This window comes from Erythranthe guttata, chromosome 8 (assembly GCF_056151865.1).
Source record: "Erythranthe guttata isolate IM_541 chromosome 8, IM_541, whole genome shotgun sequence".
Lineage (NCBI taxonomy): Eukaryota > Viridiplantae > Streptophyta > Magnoliopsida > Lamiales > Phrymaceae > Erythranthe > Erythranthe guttata.
In genome coordinates this window covers 25,042,816-25,059,648 of record NC_142540.1, presented here as the reverse complement: position 1 = coordinate 25,059,648, position 16,833 = coordinate 25,042,816, and the positions used below count along the sequence as shown (strand labels likewise).

The window sequence follows — 16,833 nt, the reverse complement described above, 5'->3', positions numbered from 1 at the left end:
AGAATTTTAAAATCAAATGAAAAAGAAAAAGAATTTCAAAGTCCAAAAATAAAAAAATCCAAAATCAATTTTTTTAATCAAATTAATTCCAATTTGCACTCCTACTTATATCCAATTAATTCAACCACTTGAAAATAACTAAATTCCCATTTAATTGTTGCATTAATCAATTAAATGTAAAAGCCTATCACAATTCACAACCCTCTGCATATTTTTTAGTTCACACAAAATGGTTGGCTTGAACAAAAGGTTTTCGCCAAAAGCACGCAAAAACTCGATACGGATAACAAGACAACAAATAACACATAAACTATCATGTCAAAGAAATTTAACTCATCCGAAGAAGTTCTACATGTGAAAATAGGATCAATTTCAAGAAATCGAAAAAGTCAACGAAAAGTCTCTTCTCACTGTTCGCTGGGCAATGACTTGATGATGTCCGAATCACCTACATTGTGTCAACAAGCAATCGATAAAATCACTATCGGTTCTATGTTTCCATGTAATAAGTAAAAAAACATTCTATAATATAAATAGTACGGTACCTGGATCAACAATGCTGAGGCATGAAACTCGAAAGTACTTTCCGCAAGCAGTTCCCAAATCAACGTTATCTATCCACAAGTTTAAGATGATTGCGAATCAAAACAAGATTTCAAAACCAAGTACTTTAGAAATAGAACTTGAATTACGAGTTTCCGTTTCACAAACTCGAGAGGTATACAATACATACAGCCATATATTCATAATTATAAATGTTACCAAATTGAGGGTTATATTTGTCATTAGATTCATAACGTGAGAAGTATTACGATAGTGGATACTATATGAAGCCTTCTTTGGATCAAACGAATCACTTGATTATGTTATGCGCCACAAAAATCTACGGAAAATAACTTCAGTGATAAATTTAATCGTTAATATATAGCAAAATATCAACAATTATTCGACCGTATTTTAAGCACCATCAAACCATGTGGCAAAACGAGCGAATACCAAACCAGAGTATAAGTTGAACATGTATTAATACTAAAATGCCTGCCTCGTATTTCTAGACTTGAATGTAGTGTGGGAAAGGTACAACATTGTGATTACCGAACCGAATTACGAGTAAAGAAAATAGCATTATCACTAAAATTTCTGCTTCGTATTTCTAAATGCACACAATTATCAAACAATAATTTGGATTAGCATAATTAACCTAATCTCCGAATCAACATAAAGACTAACTAAAACATAATTAAACCCGAAAACAGGAAAAAACAAAATCATAAAATCAGCTAAAAATGAGTTCACTCACTTCCATTGTAGTGGTGAACCCCAACTTTGGAGAGCATGGCGTAATACTCGATCTCCGATTTTCGCAACGGCGGGCAGTTGTTCGAGATAAGAATCAATTTCCCTAAAATCATCAAACCCCAATTCATAACAAAATTCAAACCATCAGAATCATATTCAGGTACATACATATTTCAAAATTAAGCTTAAATCTCAACAAAATTGAATTTTTTTTTTTTTGAAAATTTGAAAGAAATTACCTTTCGAACTGCGGAGAGTTTTGAGAACGGTTTTGTAACCGAGGGTGAATTTGCCGCTCTTCATCACCAGAGCCAATCTGTTGTTAATGCTCTCATGAGTCTTCTTCTGTACAGATGAAATTAACATTTGAATCAGTTAATAAAAAAAATCAGAGATTTACGAAATTCACGAGACGAATGAACCACACGAGCGGAGAGATTCGTACAGTTTTCTTCGCCGCCACCATTTTGATAGTACAGCTACGGTTTCGCCGCCGCACAAAGAGTGGAGAAATCAGAAATGTAACCTAATGAGGCGTAGTTTAGCACCGCGGCGCAGTATACAGTGTGGGGACGAGTGGGGGTGGAGTTCTTATAAGTGGTGAGTCCCGGGTAAATTCCGGTTTTAACCCTCAGCTAGTCAGCTTGTTTCATTTATTTGTTTTTTTTTTGGTTTAATGTAATATATATTTCAAATATTTCTACATATTAATATATTTCAAATATATATTTTGGGATGTGATAAATGTCGTTCGAGCTTTAATAATACCGTTACAATTTCAAACTTGATTTTGATCATTTTTAATTCCAAATTTTGCAAAACCCGAAAAATAGAATTTGTAGTATTCTGAGTTAGTTTTCTAATCCAACTTGAATCACCAAAATTGGATGTCGGACGAGAAAGATATACATGAATCAATGGATCCTGCCCACAACTTTGATGTAATGAGATATCTAAGAGGGTGTTTGGCTAAGCTTATTTTAAACAGTTGATAAGCTCTTACGTCTGATAAGATGTTTTAAGAGCTGATAAGCTGTTACATCTTATTTTTAGGATTAATTTTTAGAGTGTTTGGATAATAAGCTTATTTCCTATTTTTACTCGTTATAAGATCTTAAATAAAAAGGTGGGATAGAGGTACTTATTTAAAAAGATCTTATTTGCTCTCCCAACAGCTTATTTTAAAAAAATTACCAAATAGTTCGAAAGAGCTTATAAACTTTAAAACATCTTATACGCTCCTTTTAATATTTTATAAGCTTAGCCAAACACCCTCTAAAATTAAAAATGTGATTCATTCATGCATAACTTTGTCACACTGCATCCAATCTAGCGGATTTAAGTTGGATTAGAAAGTTAACCCAAAGGACTACAGTTTTCGTGTTATGAATTTTGCCGAAATCAAAATAAAAATATGTCAAAATCAGGTTCGAAGTCAAAACGACATTAATAAAATTGAAACGACATGTAACATTTCAGATATAATTTTTACCAAATTTTATGACCATAAAAATAGTATCTCAGTTGTAAACTAAATTTGGGAATTCGATGTTTTTTTTCTCTGAAACTGTTTTTTTCCTCATTAATCTCAAAATTAAAATTCTATAAATTAAAATTGTTAACCTACAAATTGAGAGCTTATTTGGGGGATGTCGGTCTCATAGACGCTACACGAGATGAAATATATCAGATAACATATTACTGTAGATTTACACATAATATGCATGTGCGCAAAATATGTATACATACTAATACATTGCAGATATAAAAGTTATATATATATATGAAGCAAAGGCAAAAACAAGAAGAAAAAAATTGTAGAAAATCTCGAAGTTAACAAAATTATAACGAGTTGTCGTAACACCAAAAAAAAAAAAACAAAAAAAAAAAAAAAAAAAAAGCTTGCTTTAATGTGGTACCAGACCTGGTAAAACCGAGCTTAACTAGCTTTACTAGACATGTGAACATAAGTTATGGAGTGTAGATTATATTTGCGCGTTTTGATGACACACCCTCTTTCAAGATTAATAGTATATATTTCATTCACTTTCTTCGTCGCTTTCTTCTAATTGTAAGTGATTCATATTTCTTTCGAGTGGAGGAAGCCCATCTTCAGAACCGCTTGATAATCCATCATCTTCCTTGTTAGAATTCTCTCCTGAAAATGCAACGCAAAAAGGCTCGTATTTAAACTCTTTTATTCATTTTTCCCCAACGTACATATATACATACATACATACAATATTTTTCAATTTCTGTTAAAAAGTTCTTTTTACGGACCGTTAGTTGGAGAGGGGGGTTAAATGCAATTTCGGAAACAAAAGTATTAGAGAACTACCTTTTGTATTGGTGAGCTCGTTTGGAGGTGGCGATTTTTGCTGCGAAAGCCACTCGTTTTGTACCGTAATCATCTCAGCACCAGTCGGGCATTGAGAGTATGCCTTAAGAAGTTCCTTGTTCAGGGACAAGAATGCATGGCCCCACTTGAATTTGCTGAGCAATAGATTTCCAGTTTCTTTCTCTCCACTATTTGAAGCAAACAAATTAAAGTATCGAACAACCGATTTAATGAAATATTACAAGATTAATCGTAAATCGTAAACCAACTAAGAAAAGGAAGAATGTTTAATTGGGTGCATGCAACATAACCCTTTTTTTTTCAATATACCCAAAATAACTAAAAGTTATACGGATTCTCGAACATGGAGTTAAAACATAAAATTGAAACTGCAAATGAACAAGAAGGGAATGCATATGATTTTGATAATCTTATTTAAGAGCAAGTAATTATAGAGATGAAATGATGGCCATGTAAAAGGCTCGGGTTTAGTACCATATGATCAAAGCTGCAGCCAATGCCTCAACACATGAAAGCTGACAAGGACGACCGTAATTTACTGGATTTGCGGCTACCAACCAAGGTACTGTAAATCACGTACATTCATGAGAATAAACAAATTATAGGAAGAAAGCAAAGCAGAAAATGCAAGTAAAATTATAACTGACATTGAACATGATAATACCCATATATTTAAAAAAAGAAAAAAAAAACCGTAACAGGAAAAAAAGGGGAAAGCCATTTTGAAGACATTTCTCAACAATCTTATAAATCTCGTACTCATTGAATCGTTTTTAGGTTTATCTCTTTCATGATGGTCTGTCTGTAAAGCTTTTCGATGGTTGCAAATTTCTTTCTCATTCTTTTTTCCTTTACTTCGTCGGAGAGAACTCAAGCCAAACATAGTTATTCACATATCTTACGTCTTTCTCCCAAAAAGTAAGCATCCAAACACCAAAAAGCAGTAGCATGGAAGCCAGAGATTTTTATCAATTACCACATCAGTTAACTTTCTATTAATTAATTAAAAGGTGACTATAACAAACCAATGTGTAAAACCTATAACATACAAACACACACACACACACACGCACACAATTTTCATCGGCATGACAAGCTAGTCTACCGGGACCACTTCAGGATTGACGAGTCAAAGAGATCATCAAACCTGAATCTCATCCATTAATTTTCAGATTATAAACGGCAGCCCAAATTCTTAAAGACTTTTATGTGCAGCATATTGATAATGTTCCATAGTTTATGATCCAAATCAAATCATCGAAAATACATAGTAGTTTGATATGCTTACAAAGACGAGGAGCGACACACCGCAGCTTTGTGAAGGGCACATCCTCTAGACGGGCCCACGAGCAATCGACAACAGCTAAACCTCTTCTTTTGATCAACTCAAGATCCTCTTGGGAGACGCATTGTTTTCCAGTGGGACTGAAACAGTGTGAATATTACGACAAGTAAATCCAATAATGTATGTTCAGCACAAAGCAAAAAAAGTTTTAAATATACAGCACCAGACATGTAACGAAAAATGTGCATTTCTCTTAATTTGAGTTAAAATAAACAAAAAAATATGTAAACTCAAACTATTCAGGAAAACCATCGATTGCTCATGTATCGCTAAATTTCTCATGTATTGCTAAATATGTACATTTCTCACGTATTGCTAAATTTCCGTACTTCCAACTTATGTATATATTTCCAAGTTTTGACAAATCAGAAGCACGCCTACCGAGTGTGGCTCTAAAGTCACGAAAGAAACAATAAATTCATTCCTTAATTTTGTTTTAATGCCATAAACCACATATGAGACAAATATATGATGTCTATAGGAAACAATCTTTACTAGAAATCAACAGCACAACACAAGATGCAACATTAAACAAGAGGGCAAAATCATCACACGTGTAGCTAATAAACAGTCATACTGTAATTACCTCAAAACAACTCCGCCAAATCCACTATTAACCCGCAATTCCTGATAAAAAAAAAGGTGGTACTCAATAGAAAATTCTAGATAAAAAAGCAGTATTTCCTTGTCGAAGTGATAAGCATGACAAATAAATTATTTTGCTTATATGAAAATAATGTTCAAGCCATCAGATAATTTCCTTTATCAATCCGAATCTTGCAAGCTTGCGTCCCGTGCACCTCTTTGCATCACATTGTCCAAAATCCTGAATCCAGAAGATCGTTAATTTAGAACGACAATAGCAATGCACAAGTAAAACCAAGAACCATAACCAAATCCCCAATTAAATCAGGTCTTTAAATTCATTCCATCCAAGAAATATGTTTACATGTATACTTAGATGAGTCGCAAGACATATGAAAGTCAAGAACTAAGAAAAAGACCAAAGAACAAAGGAATTACAAAGTTTACATATCTAAAGAGAGCATTTTTTTTCCAGTACAAGATTTCTGAACTGATTTCGGAAAATCATAGATTACATCATATGACTAAATGAATGAGAAAAAAATCCTTACACAGTTCCACCAGAAATAGATCAACTTATCTTATAAACGATAATTAGCAGCTACTTAATACTATCAGATAAAAGAACTAAGAATCAATATGTATAGATTAAAGAACACGAACACGTACCCACATCGCGAGCTGAATCGCAGGAACTTGTTGCTCTTCCTCCTCCTCAGCTGCTGCTAAAACAATGTCGAAAAAAGTTAAATTTCCCCCCAACACAAACTATGGTTCAAACTACGCGTGTTTGCTAATAAAAATAGCATAACACAATTCATCAAACACCTAGAGTGCATGACTCAAACAAAGCACAACAACACAAGTAAGCACAAGTCGGCAGCAAAACATGTACCTGGAACAGTCGGCAAAGACCCACCATCTTCATCCCTGATTAACGTTCAAGCCAGTTAAATATTCATAATTAAAACATGGAATTAAAAAAATTGAAATTCGTCTAATTTTTGAGAAATTCGATTGGTTGTAATACAAGTACATGCCTGTAGTTTGATTGCCCGTGGGAAGTGGGACGGTGGTTATCTTTCTTGAATCGGCCATGCTTCTGCTTGCTGCTGTGACTCATGTTCGCCGTTCTTTATGGGATATGTATTGCCACCGCCGGTGGTACCAGTCGGCGTGTGTATATATTTTTGGGTTTTTTTTTGCAGTTACCACCCTTGTGTAATTCCGAATTGCATAAAAGGTATGGTGTTAAAGTGATTACCACAAACGCCCCTGTGAAAATTAGTGAAAGGCAAAAGGACCCTGCGAGGTTGAAAGACCTAAAATACCCTTCAAATTATTTTTTAAAAAATTACAGATTTCACCCCCAATTTTTCATAAGCCCGAAATGAAGTTTTTCATAATTTTTAATTCAATCCCTAACAATTTTAAAGAAGTCCTTTCTCTAAATCAACCCAAATCCTATCACCATTTCTTTTCTTGTCACTTAGAATTCAAATTCAAATAAGCAAAGTACATCAAAAGGCTTTCTTCCACTAAATAAATCCTAATGCAAATCCAAACATTAACTTGCAGCCCACTTGTTTTGGAATCAAACACCACTTAAGCCCCGAGTTCGATTAAAACTTTTGAACACTCTCCGGCGCCGCTTCTTTTCATTGCCACCGCCGTGGTAGTTAATCTCGCGAGATACCGCGATATATATCGTGATACGGTACGGTTCCAATCAAAACGATACAACTCGGGTTCTGTATCGCTTATTGATAAATACCGTTAAATACTGCGAGATATCGTATCGTATCGTTGTATCACGAAACGATACGATATTATTTGAGAATAAAAAAAACGAAAAAAAAAAAGAAGAAACGCAATCAGCTGCTCTGAAAAATGGATTTGAACAAATTTCTTCAATATCCCAACCTTAATTCACATTTTTCTCTTCAATCTCTTCACCAATACTTACAATATCATAACCCTAATTCAATTTCTATAAATTCTTGCGATTATAATTTTGCGATTCAAGACGGATTCAAGGCGTTTTTTGATTGGATTTTGCGATTGATAATGATGAAGCCAATCCTTTAAAATTGGTGGATGAGGACGATTTAAGTGACATTGATCTTTAAAATTATGAGTGATCGAATATTTTCACAAACTAAATGTTTGGTAGTGTTTTGATTTTGTTTTCATTTATTCCCTAAAACAAAATTATATTTATTACACTTCTCAAATAATTTTCTCAAAACAATCTCAAAAGTTTCTCTCTCCTTCAGACATGATGTGACTGCTATAGTAAAATGATTTGACTGCTACAGTAAAAAATGTCTTCACTAAAAAACAAATAAATATCACATCATCTTTCAATTTTTTTTCTTCTAAAATACTTTTTTCTAAAACTTTTAAACATGATGTGACTGCTACAGTGTATTTTGTCTCTTTCCAAAATACAAACAAACATTACTTTCATTCTCAAATTCCTCCCCCAAAACATATTTCCTCAAAATGAAATCAAAATAAGTTCCAAAACGCTTCCAAACATTGCCTAGGTATTCGAATTTGAACTTAAGGCCCATTTCGCTAAAGTTTATTTTAAACAGCTGATAAACTCTTACATACTCTAACATCTGATAAGTTGGTTTAAGAGTTGATAAGTTGTTACGTTTTATTTTTAGAATTAATTTTTTCAAGTGTTTAAATAATAATCTTACAAGATATTTTTACTCATTAGATACAAGATCTTAACTAAATAGGCCGGGTAAATGTACTTTTTAAAAAACTTCAACAACTTATATTTTGAATTTTTAAGATCTTTTAAAAAATTACCTAACACATTGGAAGAGCGTATAAGCTCTTTATTATCTTATAAGCCTAGACAAACACCACATTAGATGATGTTATTTGATGAGAAATTATATTTTTTGTCCTATTTTATAATAAGATGTTGAAACTTGAATTTATATCTATTTTGAAATGAGTAGTTTAACTTAAAAATAATAAATTTTATATGTTTATAATATTTTTATAATGTAGATATATATTTTTTCATATTTTAATAGTTGGTTAAATATCTTACGATACGATACGATAACGATACGGTACGAGATGTGGAGCAAAACGATACGAGATATTTTTACGATCCAATAACCACACCGCCACTATTTAATTCATTTTTATTTTTGTCTTTTTCTTTTTACGGAACAAAATAATAAAGGGCAAATTACGGCCACCCCTGAGGTATGACCAAATTACGAAAAAAAACATTCTTGTTTGGGTAATTACAGCCACCCCTTCCTTTTAAATATTTTTATATAAAATATATGTAATTCGGTTTTTTACCGAACCAAATCGTATATTAAGTTCGGTAAACGGAATGAAATGTTGGCGTATCGAAATTTCGGTTCGATTTTACCGATTTAACATCCCTGAATTTAGCTCTTGAGAGGTATTTTGTAAGATAATACATAATTGAGAGGTGACAGTAATTACCCAAACATTAGGGAGATTTTCATAATTTAACTATAACTCAGAGGGTGACCATAATTTGCCGAAAAATGTATTATGATTGTAACTTGTATGTTGAGTCGTATCGTTAAAATAATAAATTTATTATATTAATTATTAATTTAATCGAACAAACTTTAGTAAGCTCAATCTCCACTCATAAATGAATCAAATTTAATAAAATAGTTCAAAATCAGTCCGACTCAAATATAATTGTGCCGAACGATTATAGTTAAAATCGTGCATTAACAATTAATCGCTCTCCCGGAAATTTTCCCTTTATATTAATTCCGCCCCTTTCTTTTATTTCATTTGATTCGTCATCCTCAGAAATCCGAATAACAAAATTCTCTCCAACCCTCTGCTGAATTGACGAAGCTTAAACTCAACAATGTTACGCAGGTAATATACGATTCAATGTATTTACAGTGTATAAATAGTTGGATTTTCGTCGATTTTATTGCATCGAGGGTTTTTTGTTCTCTAATTTTTATTTTTGCAGGTCCATTTTACAACTCGCATCTCGTAGTTCAGTTGGTAGGGTTCCATTGCAGACGACGACCCAGGTACGATGTCGTATTGCTGTATGTATATACTTGATGATGTTGTTAGTGGAATGCAATTGATTTATTTTTCCCCTATTTTTCTGATGAATCACTGTGCAGTTTTTGAATTTTATGAATTTCGTTGTACTTCAGATTGTTGGGTTGGATTAGTGAACCGATGATCTGTTTATTTATGTATTGGGAAGAAGGGGAACCTTTGGATGCAAGGGTTTCTTCATTGTGTGTGGGTGGGTGGGTGTGGGTGTGTGTGTGTGTGTGTGTGTGTGTGAGAGAGAGAGAGAGAGAGAGAGAGAGAGAGAGAGAGAGAGAGAGAGAGAGAGAGAGAGAGAGAGAGAGAGAGAGAGAGAGAGAGAGAGAGAGAGAGAGAGAGAGAGAGAGAGAGAGAGAGAGAGAGAGAGAGAGAGAGAGAGAGAGAGAGAGAGAGAGAGAGAGAGAGAGAGAGAGAGAGAGAGAGAGAGAGAGAGAGAGAGAGAGAGAGAGAGAGAGAGAGAGAGAGAGAGAGAGAGAGAGAGAGAGAGAGAGAGAGAGAGAGAGAGAGAGAGAGAGAGAGAGAGAGAGAGAGAGAGAGAGAGAGAGAGAGAGAGAGAGAGAGAGAGAGAGAGAGAGAGAGAGAGAGAGAGAGAGAGAGAGAGAGAGAGAGAGAGAGAGAGAGAGAGAGAGAGAGAGAGAGAGAGAGAGAGAGAGAGAGAGAGAGAGAGAGAGAGAGAGAGAGAGAGAGAGAGAGAGAGAGAGAGAGAGAGAGAGAGAGAGAGAGAGAGAGAGAGAGAGAGAGAGAGAGAGAGAGAGAGAGAGAGAGAGAGAGAGAGAGAGAGAGAGAGAGAGAGAGAGAGAGAGAGAGAGAGAGAGAGAGAGAGAGAGAGAGAGAGAGAGAGAGAGAGAGAGAGAGAGAGAGAGAGAGAGAGAGAGAGAGAGAGAGAGAGAGAGAGAGAGAGAGAGAGAGAGAGAGAGAGAGAGAGAGAGAGAGAGAGAGAGAGAGAGAGAGAGAGTCGTTTGAAGCTTCTTGAAGTATAGTATATCTTGATATTTTGAGGAAATTTTCGTTTGAAGCTTCTTGAAGTATAGTATATCTTGATATTTTGAGGAAATTTATTTACAAGTCACCTAAAATTACTCAATGTAAAGTGTGCTGCATTCATATGTTAACAGCGAACTGATATGGTGTTATGATTAATTGAATGATTAAATGTTTTTATTGTTCTGAAAATTTGGTGTGGCGCAGACACCTTCTTATCTATCTTCAAGAAGAGCATTTTCTTCACTCCAAAAGAATGGACCGCCCAAGCCTGATTTAGGCAGCACTGCCCCGAAAACGCAGAATCGTTTCCCGAAAGTTCTTGTCGGAGGTTTAATATTGGCTCCTTTTGTTGTGGCTGCTTACTATTTTGAAGCTATTGAAAAGTATCTTGTCAAAGACCAGCAAAGCATCAGTGAATACACCAAGGCTCGGATTTCTGATAAGAACATGCAGAAGTCTACAGAACAGCAAAATTCTCACAATCAAGCTAGTGAATTAAGTCAACCCATTGCTGATAGCAGCTCAAAGGAATCGGATGTGTCGAGGTTTGATGCAAACGAGGTTAAGCAAGATTTTGAAACGCATCCAATTGCCGATAGCAACAGCTCAAAGGAATCAGATGTATCAAGTTTTGATGCAAGCCATGTCAAGCAAGACGCCGAAACACATCCAGATCTTAGTGTTTCAGATGATTTAATCAAAACTGAACAAGATGAAAGTTTCCAGATAAAAGATACGGCTGTTCTGACACCAGAAAATGTTGATCATGTTCAAGGGAGTGATACGGCTAATGTTTCTCAAAGCAGCGTCTCATCAGATGATGCAACTAGTAAACCAGACGAGGAGCAGAACAAGGCTATTGAAATCGCATCAAATTTCACTTCAGCAGAGAAAGCTCTTGCAGAAGTTGAGATCAAGTCTCTTCCGACGGAGCAAACCACCACTCAAGGCATGCAAGAGGTAATACACGGTTTTTGTAGAATGGGCAAATTTCTGTAACTCTATTTGTTGTCCCCTATTATTCGGGCAAATCATTCACAGTTTCTTGTGAAGCAACTTCTGGTAGGTTGTTCAGGATGACGGAACACAAACATCTAGTTCCCTCCTTGACGATTACCATTTAAAAGACAACTCTGAAGAATCTGCCACATCTTCATCCAACATACTTAAGGTAGGTATATCTATATATATATATATATTAAACAAGAGATTAGTTGTTATTTACATATGAATCATATTGTTTTATAGAAGAATGATCTCATATGTATCTAATTGTTTATTTCTGGAAATTGAAGGATATAAGTCCAGCAGTAGAGGATGTACATGATGCTTACATAACCAATGATGGGAAATTGGTTCTTGACTTCTTGCAAGCCATACATGCTGCTGAGGAAAGACAAGCAGAGTTGGATGCTCGCTCTTTTGCTGAAGAGAAGAGAGCAATGAAGGTCAGCAGACAGTTTGTATAAGCAAACAGTCTGGCTCAATCATCGATTGAATTTGTCACCTTCTCCTTTGTGTCATTATTGATAGAATGATTTTTTTTTTCAAGATACCATCATATAGAGCTGTATATCATCTTTGTTAGTTTCTGCTAACATAGTTATCAACTCATCAGGTAAAGTATGAGAAAGAACTCAAGGATGCAAGGGTCAGGGAACTCATGTATGCGGAGAGAGAAGCCATTCTGGATAAGGTTTAAAACAACTCCTTTCTTTTGCATGTGGTGCATTTGGTTGTTACTTAGTGTACCTAATGTCCGTACATCACTGCATTCTGTCACCATCAATCTGTTAGAAACTGATATGTTGCAGTTACTATTTTGATTTTCCTCCTCTGACCTATTCATACATAAGCAGTAAAGCAGTAGATAGGTGTTTTATTCAAATGTACAATTCCTTATATGTCTTGGGCGAAATGCAATTGTCCAGTTGTATATGGGTTTTCTAATTTTCTTTTCTCTGATTAGCTTTGTAAATAGTTTAATGTCCAAGTTTCAATTGACATGGGATGTTTTGGGAGTATTGAAAAAATGAGTTTCTTATGCGTTTTCATAGTTTTGTGTCTAAAGTATCGGGGAAATCAAAGAATTTGACAGTAGTAATTTAGCTGAGTAACTTTAGGAAGTAAATGTATATTTTAGGAACTGGAATACCTGCTGACAACTCAAAGAAGTTGGGGGCTTTCAATTGTGTAGGAGGGATAAGGGATAAATATTTATTTTGTCGCCAATTTTATTATTGTTTGAAATATTTTCAGGAATTATCTAAAGAAAGAGTTAAATCAGCTGCTACTCTCAAATCTCTTCAAGAAAAATTAGAGGAGAAACTCTACACAGAACTCGAGCAGAAGGTTCCAATATGTCATAGAAGCTGTTATTTTCTCAATGTTATTCATTTATCTGTGTTGGCATACTGATGCAAATAATCGAATTTCTATCTGCAGGAAATCGAAGTGGAACAAAAACTAAAGCAAATGCGTGATATAGCTAAAGCCGAATTGGCTGCAGCAATTGCAAGTGAGAAGGCTTCCCAGATTGAGAAAATGGCTGAAGCAAATCTTCATGTATGATACAACTGATGTTTGCTTCATCTTATAGTTTCTATTAAACCCAATTATTTTCATCACTGTCTCAATTTGGTTGGATTAAAAGAATTTAGAATTTATTCAGAATCCTTTTTTAGACAAAGGTCAAACAGAAAGTGAAGGAGTTAACTTCAAATGTGCAGATGTTTTTTACTATTAAGGTTTTTTAAGGCCTAGGTTTGTTAATGAAAAGGTGAAGGAAAAGATTACTGTGTCCACATTGATTGTTCTCTGTAATATAGAAAATCTTAAATAAAAATCTTCATATGTAGTTGAAATACATGGATGATGATTGGATTGTAGTGATAAAATCCGTTGATTATTAACATACTTACATCCTGATTTTCTCTCCTTTTTATTTATTTGTCTTATTTCCTAATTACGATATGCTCATTAATAACCCCCACCCTCAAAAAAAAAAAAAAAAAGGAAAGGAAAAAAACTAGAATGCCTCTTTATTTTATAGAATCCATAGAAGCCCCTGAAGAAAAAGTGACCTTGATGATTTTTTTTCGTGTGTCTTCAGTTATTCTGGATTTTGTGTTTATACTCCCTTTCTCTTGATTCTTGGCAGATACATGCTTTGTGCATGGCATTTTATGCACGATCTGAAGAAGCTCGCCAGAGTCACTCTGTCCACAAGCTTGCCCTGGTAATCTCTCGACTACCATGTTAACTGCTATTACATGCTCTCCAAGATGCCACCCTGAAATTATATGCTCCACTTTAATCATAATTTCGTACTTAATATGCTGAACAATTATTATCATAGCTGAGAATGGATCTGGCTTTCACATAGCTCTTTGTTCATTAATTGAGAATGGTAGCTAGAAAATTGGATAATTTCCTTAGTCTGTTTTAGTATCATTGATTCTATAACCCCAGCCTCATGTCTCCTATCACTTCCCGTTTCTTGTATTTCATTTTGAACAATGGTTTTGATTCTTTTATGTCTCCAAAGTCAAATTTCACAATATTTGGATTTGGCTACATTAAGAATTGGTTAATAAAAATTTGGATTTGTTCTGAAATGATTAACAATTTTTTTTACCACAACGTATTCTTGGTTGGCTTGTCTCTGCTTTCGGTAACCATTTAAGAGAGTTTATATATAATATATGGGTTTGAACTCCCATATACAAATAATCTGTGATGCCTTCTTTATGAATTTGTTAGAAGCTTCAGCATGTTCTGAAAGTCTAGAGACTGCCACACACATTTATGATTCATTTGCCGTGAAATATGTAGTTTGTTTGACAGGGAGCTATCTTCTAATCATTCATGTGTTGTAGGGAGCATTATCATTGGAAGATGCACTATCCAAAGGGCTGCCAATTAAAAAGGAAATAGAGGCTCTCCATGCTCATCTTGAAGGCATTGACAACGACTCGTTTATAGCTCTGGTTCTATCTTCGCTCCCTGAAGAAACCCAAAAGTATGGAACAGATTCTGTATCCCAATTGAATCACAAGGCAAGTTACATAATTCTCTATGTTACTTTGACATTTGAGTCTAACTCCTCTTTTTCCTGTTTAAGTTTTCGATGAGGAATTTCAGTTTCAAATCGATTTTTGACAAGCCAATTGCCTGTTCACCTTATTTTCTTGACAAAGATCTTAGTGGGTTGACAAATTTATATAATAAGGTTACGCCGTTGTATTTTAATTGCTACTTTTGGCTGTAAAATTTGCTGGACTTAGCTTTATGAAATCATTGCCACACACAGACTTTGTTAAGGGTAAACTACTAATTCCAATACATACTTGTCAAATATCCTGCAGATCCCCGAACATTTGGAATAATAAGTTTGTTACATCTGATAAGTTGTGCTAAAACATAACAGGGTTAGACTATTAACTATTGAGACCACATTCTGTGGTTAATATTATCAGTGGTACAAGCTGCTACTTTGTTGGTCTCGTGCAAAGCTTGGATTTAGTTACTCTTGGGAAAGTAGAGTCAACTGTATCTAGTCGTTTCAATTTTAATCTCCTAGACAGTTTTTTTTAAAAAGAATTAGAGGCTTCATTGTGCTCCATTTTCCTATGCCGAGGGACAATGTCCATTAGGTGTTTAAATTCTGTATTTATGGGTTATAGGTCAGACGTTTGTGGAAGATTCATCGCCTTCATCATTTACTGACCTCATTGTGTTTAGATGCTTATATTCATCACCAAAAAACAGTTGATTGCAAAAAAGTTGGAAGAAACAAGTTGTGTGGAATCAACCGAATAAGTTGAAAAGACAAGTGGGGTACATTCCCTTTTCAATACCTGAAAAAGCAGCAGTAACTTGCACATGAAAGCATAAAATAAACACGTTGAGATTCTGTTTCGGTTCGGAGGTGGGAAAGCGATAATTCTGGAAAATATTTAGAACCAAGGCAAATTTAGCTCGGGAGTATTTGAACTTCTTAGAAGTTTTATCTGGTTTCATTATTCCAATACTGCCCGTTATGAGTTACGTTTGGAGATAAATCATCTGTGCTGTGACCTGTTTATATCTGTTCATAGACATTTAATTGTTTTTATCTTTTTTGCATATTTGCAGTTTGATACCTTGAAGGGAACACTGAGGCACTTCAGTCTACTTCCACCAGGTGGTGGTGGGATATTGTCACATTCATTGGCTCACGTTGCTTCTTTGTTAAAGGTTCACATTCTCTCTCTACGCCCCTCGGTATTTAAAATTAGTTTGTAAAAATAACTTAGGTTGCATTTTGATTGAAGTATTTCAAAATTAATAATAACAAATACATTGTTGGATTGATTCATTTGACACTTGATTTCAAATCCTTAGCTCCCATTTTCAACACAAATGAATTCGAGTATTGATTCTACAACATTTTCATTATAATCTTTATCGATCACTCGATTTATCAGGTTAAGGAGGTGGATGAATCAGGTGATGGAATCGAGTCTCTGATAAATAGAGTCGAGAACTTGTTAGCACAGGGAAAGCTATGTGAAGCTGCAGATACTCTCGAAAAGGGGGTAAAAGACAGCCAAGCAGCAGAAGTTGTTCAAGAGTGGGTTAATCGAGCAAGAAACCGAGCTATCACAGAGCAAGCTTTGACCGTTTTGCAATCCTACGCCACTCTATCAGCCTAATACGAGCGGTGATTTAATATCAACACCCTTTGACTCTATTTTTTGTTAAAAATATTTTATCGGGATGTGTTTTTGGGCATGAAGAAGAATCTCACGGTTTCTAGAAGCAACGGCAGCATTTTTTTCTCTCTCTTCTATGGCTGTCCCGTTGTTTATAGTGATGCAAATAAATTTTGTTTTTTTTTTTGCCTTTCGAAAACCGGTCACGTGGCTGGTATTAGGACAAAAAAATTAAACAACTGACTGTGAAGTTCAGTTTGGTTCTGATTTTCTTAATCCCCCATGAGGAGACACTTGATTTTGATATTCGATGTATGACGAAATGCCTATGATGGTGGATTTCCACTCCTGTATCACAGTTTACAAATTAGACGAGAGATGTAAATTACAATACAGTAGAACCTCGATAAATTAATAACTTTGCTTAAATAATAATATCTTTTGGTCCCGAATCGGTGAGAATG

The 16,833-nt window shown here is 34.8% G+C and overlaps 3 protein-coding genes across 4 annotated transcripts; 1 reads left to right on the top strand and 2 right to left on the bottom strand.

Moving 5' to 3' along the window:
* Positions 1–250: 250 nt before the first annotated feature.
* Positions 251–1,903, bottom strand: LOC105965342 (large ribosomal subunit protein eL30). The gene is made up of 5 exons (XM_012989889.2): positions 1,745–1,903; positions 1,539–1,644; positions 1,301–1,402; positions 546–614; positions 251–448 (listed from the first exon to the last, which is right to left on the bottom strand). The coding sequence occupies exons 1-5, from the start codon at positions 1,763–1,765 to the stop codon at positions 408–410; spliced, it is 339 nt and encodes a 112-aa protein (XP_012845343.1). The 5' UTR covers positions 1,766–1,903; the 3' UTR covers positions 251–407.
* Positions 1,904–2,960: 1,057 nt separating this feature from the next.
* Positions 2,961–6,812, bottom strand: LOC105965340 (RNase L inhibitor protein-like protein). Its single transcript, XM_088822529.1, has 9 exons — positions 6,633–6,812; positions 6,484–6,528; positions 6,258–6,313; positions 5,766–5,829; positions 5,590–5,632; positions 4,947–5,083; positions 4,133–4,223; positions 3,638–3,825; positions 2,961–3,457 (listed from the first exon to the last, which is right to left on the bottom strand). The coding sequence occupies exons 1-9, from the start codon at positions 6,709–6,711 to the stop codon at positions 3,339–3,341; spliced, it is 822 nt and encodes a 273-aa protein (XP_088678655.1). The 5' UTR covers positions 6,712–6,812; the 3' UTR covers positions 2,961–3,338.
* Positions 6,813–9,321: 2,509 nt separating this feature from the next.
* LOC105965196 (MICOS complex subunit) lies at positions 9,322–16,720 on the top strand. Of its 2 annotated transcripts, none has more exons than XM_088822527.1 (12): positions 9,322–9,494; positions 9,595–9,658; positions 10,878–11,633; positions 11,740–11,844; positions 11,969–12,121; positions 12,292–12,369; positions 12,933–13,025; positions 13,119–13,238; positions 13,834–13,911; positions 14,552–14,731; positions 15,810–15,911; positions 16,142–16,720. In XM_088822527.1, the coding sequence occupies exons 1-12, from the start codon at positions 9,484–9,486 to the stop codon at positions 16,367–16,369; spliced, it is 1,968 nt and encodes a 655-aa protein (XP_088678653.1). In that variant the 5' UTR covers positions 9,322–9,483; the 3' UTR covers positions 16,370–16,720. The 2 variants fall into 2 exon arrangements, with proteins under 2 accessions (XP_088678653.1, XP_088678654.1); XM_088822528.1 differs by having other exon boundaries at positions 9,407–9,494; positions 9,595–9,895; positions 10,689–11,633.
* The last annotated feature ends 113 nt before the right edge of the window (positions 16,721–16,833 follow it).

Excerpts from the sequence above, each read along its gene's own strand:
- LOC105965342 (XM_012989889.2), bottom strand. The coding sequence starts at position 1,765 with ATGGTGGCGGCGAAGAAAACT. Across the intron at positions 615-1,300 it reads GGTTCACCACTACAATGGAA|ATAACGTTGATTTGGGAACT; the intron begins GTGAGTGAACTC and ends ACTTGTGGATAG. Across the intron at positions 449-545 it reads CCTCAGCATTGTTGATCCAG|GTGATTCGGACATCATCAAG; the intron begins GTACCGTACTAT and ends GACACAATGTAG.
- LOC105965340 (XM_088822529.1), bottom strand. The coding sequence starts at position 6,711 with ATGAGTCACAGCAGCAAGCAGAAGCATGGCCGATTCAAGAAAGATAAC. Across the intron at positions 6,314-6,483 it reads GTCTTTGCCGACTGTTCCAG|CAGCAGCTGAGGAGGAGGAA; the intron begins GTACATGTTTTG and ends ACATTGTTTTAG. Across the intron at positions 5,084-5,589 it reads TTTGGCGGAGTTGTTTTGAG|TCCCACTGGAAAACAATGCG; the intron begins GTAATTACAGTA and ends ACACTGTTTCAG.
- LOC105965196 (XM_088822527.1), top strand. Across the intron at positions 11,634-11,739 it reads CCACTCAAGGCATGCAAGAG|GTTGTTCAGGATGACGGAAC; the intron begins GTAATACACGGT and ends AACTTCTGGTAG. Across the intron at positions 13,239-13,833 it reads TGGCTGAAGCAAATCTTCAT|ATACATGCTTTGTGCATGGC; the intron begins GTATGATACAAC and ends GATTCTTGGCAG.